Source organism: Entelurus aequoreus, linkage group LG10 (assembly GCF_033978785.1).
Source record: "Entelurus aequoreus isolate RoL-2023_Sb linkage group LG10, RoL_Eaeq_v1.1, whole genome shotgun sequence".
Classification (NCBI taxonomy): Eukaryota; Metazoa; Chordata; class Actinopteri; order Syngnathiformes; family Syngnathidae; genus Entelurus; species Entelurus aequoreus.
The window spans coordinates 69,663,757-69,671,282 of record NC_084740.1 but is presented as its reverse complement, the minus strand read 5'-3'; the positions used below and the strand labels follow the sequence as shown (position 1 = coordinate 69,671,282).

The 7,526-nt window shown below is 38.8% G+C and overlaps 1 protein-coding gene and 1 long non-coding RNA gene across 4 annotated transcripts in view; one reads left to right on the top strand and one right to left on the bottom strand.

The window, feature by feature from the left end:
- The window catches only part of pla1a (phospholipase A1 member A), a 24,576-nt gene extending 23,259 nt beyond the window's left edge, over positions 1–1,317 (bottom strand). For both annotated transcript variants that reach the window (XM_062061541.1, XM_062061542.1), the window contains exon 1: positions 1,058–1,317. In XM_062061541.1, coding sequence (XP_061917525.1) covers positions 1,058–1,103 — 46 coding nt within the window. In that variant the 5' untranslated portion in view covers positions 1,104–1,317. The remainder of the gene's footprint in view (positions 1–1,057) is intronic.
- Positions 1,318–1,435: 118 nt separating this feature from the next.
- LOC133658974 (uncharacterized) overlaps positions 1,436–7,526 on the top strand; it is a 139,648-nt gene continuing 133,557 nt past the window's right edge. For both annotated transcript variants that reach the window (XR_009827578.1, XR_009827577.1), the window contains exon 1: positions 1,436–1,516. This is a non-coding gene — a long non-coding RNA (uncharacterized LOC133658974). The remainder of the gene's footprint in view (positions 1,517–7,526) is intronic.

Here is a 7,526-nt window from a genome sequence, read left to right as displayed (position 1 = left end):
CAGCATACTGGCACCATACTTATTTTGATTGTTTCTCAGCTGTTTGTAAATGTTGCAGTTTATAAATAAAGGTTTACATTTTTTTTATATATATATATATATATACACATATACACAAGTATATACATATATACACATGTGTATGTATATATATATACACATATATATATATATGTGTATATATATATATATATATATATATATATATATATATATATATATATATATATATATATATATATATATATATATATATATATATACATACAGTATGTACATTATATATATATATATATACAGGTATATATATATATATATATGCATACTGTGTATATATATATATATATATATATATATATATATATATATATATATATATATATATATATATATATATCCATTTTCTACCGCTTGTCCCGTTCGGGGTCGCGGGGGTTGCTGGAGCCTATCTCAGCTGCATTCGGGCGGAAGGCGGGGTACACCCTGGACAAGTCGCCACCTCATCGCAGGGCCAACACAGATAGACAGACAACATTCACACACTAGGGCCAATTTAGTGTTGCCAATCAACCTATCCCCAGGTGCATGTCTTTGTGTATATATATATATATATATATATATATATATATATATATATATATATATATATATATATATATATATATATATATAGTGAACTTAATATCAAATATATGAACATATTAACAGCCAGTATTAAAAATATCAGATGAAATGCACAATTAGACAATGATGTCATTTAAAGGCAACATCGAAGACTGCCACAAATACATTGCAGTCCTGTGGGAAATCCTGTGCTTCTGTGCTATGTAGTTAGTACTGTCCTACTCACTGTATACAGTGAGTATGCGGTTTGTATGTATACATACAAACCGCATCGATTTGTTATGTAGTTTGCGAGACACGGTTTGTTATCTCATTGCTCGGTAGCAAGCACTAAGTTGTTGATAGTAACTTTTTCCACGGACACTACGCGTGGCTTCGTCACTATACGTTCAAAAAGACACAATATTCATCATTCGGTTGTTGGTGACCGTACCTTGCACCAGGAATGACAAGAGGAGGAGGAGGAGGAGACAGAACATTCTCGCTCAGCTGGTCACTTTCACCTTATCCGCTGAACTGTGGAGAAACTCCCCGCAGGTTGTTATTGTTCCACTCCGCGCTGAAAACATCACGACAAAGTCACAAGCATGGTGTGGCTATTGTTCATAACCAATCATGACTATTACAAGTACTGTGTGTAGGTGTGTGTGTGTGTGTGTGTGTGTGTGTATGTGTGTGTGTGGCCTGCAAAGAACTGGTACGCAGAGTGCGAGCAAGCCGACACGCGATTGGCTGAGTGATTGACGTAGCTCGCAGCTGATTGGCCGCTGCAATATAAACAAACAAAATGGCGGGTCACTCTGGCTAGCATAACTGGGGCTAGCATGATTTTTTTTGTCTTTCCTTTTTTTTGAGGAACGACAGGCAGAAAGTGACACGTCACAGCGGTCAAGTGAGTTTTAAATGTGTTGTTGTTGTTTTTTAAACTACATACAATAAATAACAATTGTCATGAGTGTTGCTTGTAAAGTAGTTAATGTTTTTTTTTTGGAATCTAAACCAAGCTTCAGGAGGGAGAAACAGGGAGACAATTGAAATGTGGTTCAAACTAAGGAGAAAGCAGAACCTATAAAATGCAATATAATACAATAATTGTATTATTTTTTAAATTACTATTTTTAAAGCTATTTTAATTAGCTTTACCCTCAAAACTACTAAAGTCGATGCTGCTACTGCAACAAAAAATGTATTGATTGATTGATTGAAATTTTTATTAGTAAATTGCACAGTGCAGTATATATTCCGTACAATTGACCACTAAATGGTAACACTCCAATAAGTTTTTCAACTTGTTTAAGTCGGGGTCCACTTAAATTGATTCATGGTATCAATCAATCAATCACTGTTTATTTATATACCGTATTTCCTCGAATTAGCGCTCGGGCGGTAATTAATTTAAACCTCTTCTTACTCCGGCGCTTACCAAAGGCATGCGGTAAATTTAGGCATGTGCTTATAAATTTGAGTATGATGTAAGGATACCATCATGACATCGCTTAAAGGCCTACTGAAATGACATTTTCTTATCCAAACGGGGATAGCAGGTCCATTCTATGTGTCATACTTGATCATTAAGCGGTATTGCCATATTTTTGCTGAAATGATTTAGTAGAGAACATCGATGATAAAGTTCACAACTTTTGGTCGCTGATAAAAAAAAGTAGCGTGACGTCAGAGATTGTGGAGCGCCTCACATCTGCACATTGTTTACAATCATGGCCAGCAGCAGCGAGAGCGATTCGGACTGAGAAAGCGACGATTACCCCATTAATTTGAGCGAGGATGAAATATTCGTGGATGAGGAAAGTGAGAGTGAAGGATTAGAGGGCAGTGGAAGCGATTCAGATAGTAAAGATGCTGTGAGAGGCGGGTGGGACCTGATATTCAGCTGGGAATGACTAAAACAGTAAATAAACACAAGACCGATTTATGCTCTATTAGCCACAACACAACCAGGCTTATATTTAATATGCCACAAATTAATCCGCATAATAAACACCTCCCCCCTCCCGTCCATACAACCCACCAATACAAATCAAACACCCGCACAACACACTCAATCCCACAGCCCAAAGTACCGTTCACCTCCGTAAAGTTCATACAGCACATATATTTCCCCAAAGTTACGTACGTGGCATGCACATAGCGGCACGCACGTACGGGAAAGCGATCAAATGTTTGGAAGCCAAAGCTGTACTCACGGTAGCGCGTCTGCTATCCAACTCAAAGTCCTCCTGGTTGTGTTGCTGTAGCCAGCCGCTAATACACCGATCCCACCTACAGCTTTCTTCTTTGCTGTCTTCATTGTTCATTAAACAAATTGCAAAAGATTCACCAACACAGATGTCCAGAATACTGTGGAATTTTGCGATGAAAACAGACGACTTAATAGCTGGCCACAATGGTGTCCCAATATGTCCGCACAATCTGTGACGTCACTCGCAAACGTCATCATACCGAGACGTTTTCAGCAGAATCTTTCGCGGGAAATTTAAAATTGCACTTTACTAATCTAACCCGGCCGTATTGGCATGTGTTGCAATGTTAAGATTTCATCATTGATATATAAACTATCAGACTGCATGGTCGTTAGTAGTGGGTTTCAGTAGGCCTTTAATGACGCAATAAAATTTAAAGCACAATGAATCATCCCGGGAGTTCTTTTTGTTTGGGTCTGAAAAGGCAATTGTAACGTGACACTCTTTATTTTTTACAAGGGGTCATTCAACAATTACGTACGCATTTTTCTGTATGTAAAAATTGAAAATTGAAAATAAAACATGCTACTTTAATTCTTAACTACGATTGTAACAACAAACATTATCAATCAATGTAAACAACATCCGTGAGGCCAGAGAGAAAATATAATTTGAACTTGAACAAACTGAAAATGTTCCTGTCGGCATTACTGACAGATGCTTCCCCCACTGCACCTTGATGGACATCTACTACGGCACTTGTACTACATCCTGTGGAGATCCATCAGTTGTTAAGACCTCTTCATCTTCAGCGTCGTCCATTTCTCCGTCACCTTGTCCGACATGTACGTCCAAAACTACAGCACCGTCGTTTGAAATAATTTCGTCTGTGTCCGCTTCCTCATCGTGACTTACTCGGCGGTAATTCCAGGCATACGCTAATTATTTTGCGAAACGAGTTTGACCCGGCGGTAATTCCAGGCATGCGCTAATTATTTCGCGAAACGAGTTTGACCCGGCGGTAAATCGAGGCATGCGCATACTATATACCTGGCGGCAATTCAAGGAAATACAGTAGCCCTAAATCACAAGTGTCTCAAAGGGCTGCACAAGCCACAATGACATTCTCGGTACAGAGCCCACAAAAGGGCAAGGAAAAACTCACCCCAGTGGGACGTCGATGTGAATGACTATGAGAAACCTTGGAGAGGACCACATATGTGGGTAACCCCCCCCTTCTAGGGGAGACCGAAAGCAATGGATGTCGAGTGGGTCTGACATAATATTGTGAAAGTCCAGTCCATAGTGGATCCAACATATCAGCGAAAGTCCAGCCCATAGTGGATCCAACATAATAGTGAGAGTCCAGTCCATAGTGGGGCCAGCAGGAAACCGTCCCGAGCGGAGACGAGTCAGCAGCGCAGAGATGTCCCCAACCGATGCACAGGCTAGCGGAAATGGACATTGAAACAGTGTAGGACTGACTTGGTAGGATATGTACAGCAAGTAGTGGACATAGAGAGAGAGAACAGAAAGCATAAGAATAAGTATCTACATTTGATTATTAAATTTGATTATTTACAATCCGGGGAGGTGGGATGTGGAAGGGAGAGTGTTAGTTTAGGGTTGAAGTTGTCTGGAGGTGTTCTTTTAGTGCGGTTTTGAAGGAGGATAGAGATGCCCTTTCTTTTACACCTGTTGGGAGTGCATTCCATATTGATGTGGCATAGAAAGAGAATGAGTTAAGACCTTTGTTAGATCGGAATCTGGGTTTAACGTGGTTTGTGGAGCTCCCCCCGGTGTTGTGGTTATGGCGGTCATTTACGTTAAGGAAGTAGTTTGACATGTACTTCGGTATCAGGGAGGTGTAGCGGATTTTATAGACTAGGCTCAGTGCAAGTTGTTTTACTCTGTCCTCCACCCTGAGCCAGCCCACTTTGGAGAAGTGGGTTGGAGTGAGGTGTGATCTGGGGTGGAGGTCTAAAAGTAACCTGGCTAGCTAGTTCTGGGATGTTTGGAGTCTAGATTTGGAGGTGCTAGGGTACCAGGAGGTGCAAGCGTAATCGAAAAAGGGTTGAACGAGATTTCCCGCTTCTTCAAGGTGCTTTTGTTGACCAGAGAGGAGATTCTGTAGAGAAATCTCGTTCGTTGGTTGACCTTTCTGATTACCTTGGTTGCCATTTTATCACAGGAAAGATTAGCCTCTAGAATGGAACCTAGGTAGGTGACCTCATCTTTCCTGGTGATAACAATGTCACCCACTTTTATAGTGAAGTCACTGACTTTCTTGAGATTGATTTGGGACCCAAATAGGATGGATTCTGTTTTACCCAAGTGTATGGATAGTTTATTGTCAGCGAGCCAGGTGCAAATACTAAGGAGTTCAGCACTGAGGATTTTCTCCACCTGTGACTTGTCCTTGCCGGATACCAGCAGGGCCGAGTCATCCGCCAACAAGAATAATTCACAGTCGTATGGTGATGACATGTCATTTACGTATATTAGGAACAGTAAAGGCCCTAATATACTGCCTTGGGGGACCTCACAGCTTACTGAGAGGGGGTGGGGGGACACGGTGCCGTTCACCTCTACCACCTGTTCCCTCCCCTCCAAGTAAGATTGCATCCAGCTCGATGAGGTTTTATCAAATCCGATTGCCTCAAGCTTATCCAACAGTATAGCGTGGTTAACGGTGTCAAAGGCCTTCTGAAGGTCCAGCATGACCATGCTGCAGTATTTGCCCGCGCCCACTTCATGTTTGATGTGGTCGGTCAAATAGAGAAGGCATGTGTCAGTGGAGTGGTTAGTTCTGAAGCCGGATTGGAATTTGTACATGAGTTTTTTAGTAGCAAGGTATCTATCGACCTGTTCATAAACTATTTTTTCCATTACTTTCAAAAGGGAACTGAGAATAGAAACAGGTCGGTAGTTGCCAGGTTCTAATGTGCTACCTTTTTTTTAAAAAGGGGGGTTACTCTTGCTATCTTGAAATCCTTGGGTACTTGGCCTTGTTTAATTGAGAGGTTAATTATGTGTGTGATTATAGGAGCAATGGTGGTGGCAGAGTAACTGAGGAATCTGGAGGGGATATTGTCAAGGTGGAGCGCGCTCAATTTATTAAGCACCTCGTCAGCTGAGACCATTTCTAATTTGAAACAGGGAGACAATTGAAATGTGGTTCAGACTAAGAAGAAAGCAGAACCGATAAAATACAATATAATACAATAATTGTGTTATTTTTAAACAACTATTTTTAAAGCTCATTTAATTAGCTTTACCCTCAAAACTACTAAAGTCGACCATATTAATGCTACTACTGCAACAAGAGATGTACTGTCCCTCTATTTGGTTGTTTCAATCCAATCCAATCCACTTTATTTATATAGCACATTTAAACAACAAAAATGTTTCCAAAGTGCTGCACAACAATATTAAAAAAAATATTGAAATATTATCCTTAGCTCCACCAATAACTGAATAAAAACAAAAAAGAAATGAATATAAAAACAATATACAAATAAATATAATTTAAAACGATTTCAAAGGGTAAAACCAATTAAAACAATAAATAGAAATCAAAATTTTAAAAACACAGAGGACAACAGAGACACAACTCACGTAGTGTTTACCATGAATTGATTTACGCGGACCCCGACTTAAACAAGTTGAAAAACTTATTCGGGTGTTACCATTTAGTGGTCAATTGTACGGAATATGTACTGAACTGTGCAATCTACTAATAAAAGTTTCAATCAATCAATCAAAAAAAGCCAAAGAATAAATGTGGGTCTTAAGACGAGACTTAAAACCATACTTGCCAACCTTGAGACCTCCGAATTCGGGAGATTGCGGGGTGTTGTTGAGGTGGGCGGGGTCGGGGGCGGGGTCGGGACTAAGGGGGAGGAGTATATTTATAGCTAGAATTCACTGAAATTCAAGTATTTCATATATATATATATATGACTTTCAGTGAATTCTAGCTATATATATATTTATTATATATATATATATATATATATATATATATATATATATATATATATATATGTATGTATGTATGTATGTATGTATGTATGTATGTATGTATGTATGTATGTATGTATGTATATATATATATATATATATATATATATATATATATATATATATATATATATATATATATACACACACACTACCGTTCAAAAGTTTGGGGTCACCCAAACAATTTTGTGGAATAGCCTTCATTTCTAAGAACAAGAATAGACTGTCAAGTTTCAGATGAAAGTTCTCTTTTTCTGGGCATTTTGAGCATTTAATTGACCCCACAAATGTGATGCTCCAGAAACTCAATCTGCTCAAAGGAAGGTCAGTTTTGTAGCTTCTGTAACGAGCTAAACTGTTTTCAGATGTGTGAACATGATTGCACAAGGGTTTTCTAATCATCAATTAGCCTTCTGAGCCAATGAGCAAACACATTGTACCATTAGAACACTGGAGTGATAGTTGCTGGAAATGGGCCTCTATACACCTATGTAGATATTGCACCAAAAACCAGACATTTGCAGCTAGAATAGTCATTTACCACATTAGCAATGTATAGAGTGTATTTCTTTAAAGTTAAGACTAGTTTAAAGTTATCTTCATTGAAAAGTACAGTGCTTTTCCTTCAAAAATAAGGACATTTCAATGTGACCCCAAACTTTTGAACGGTAGTGTATATAT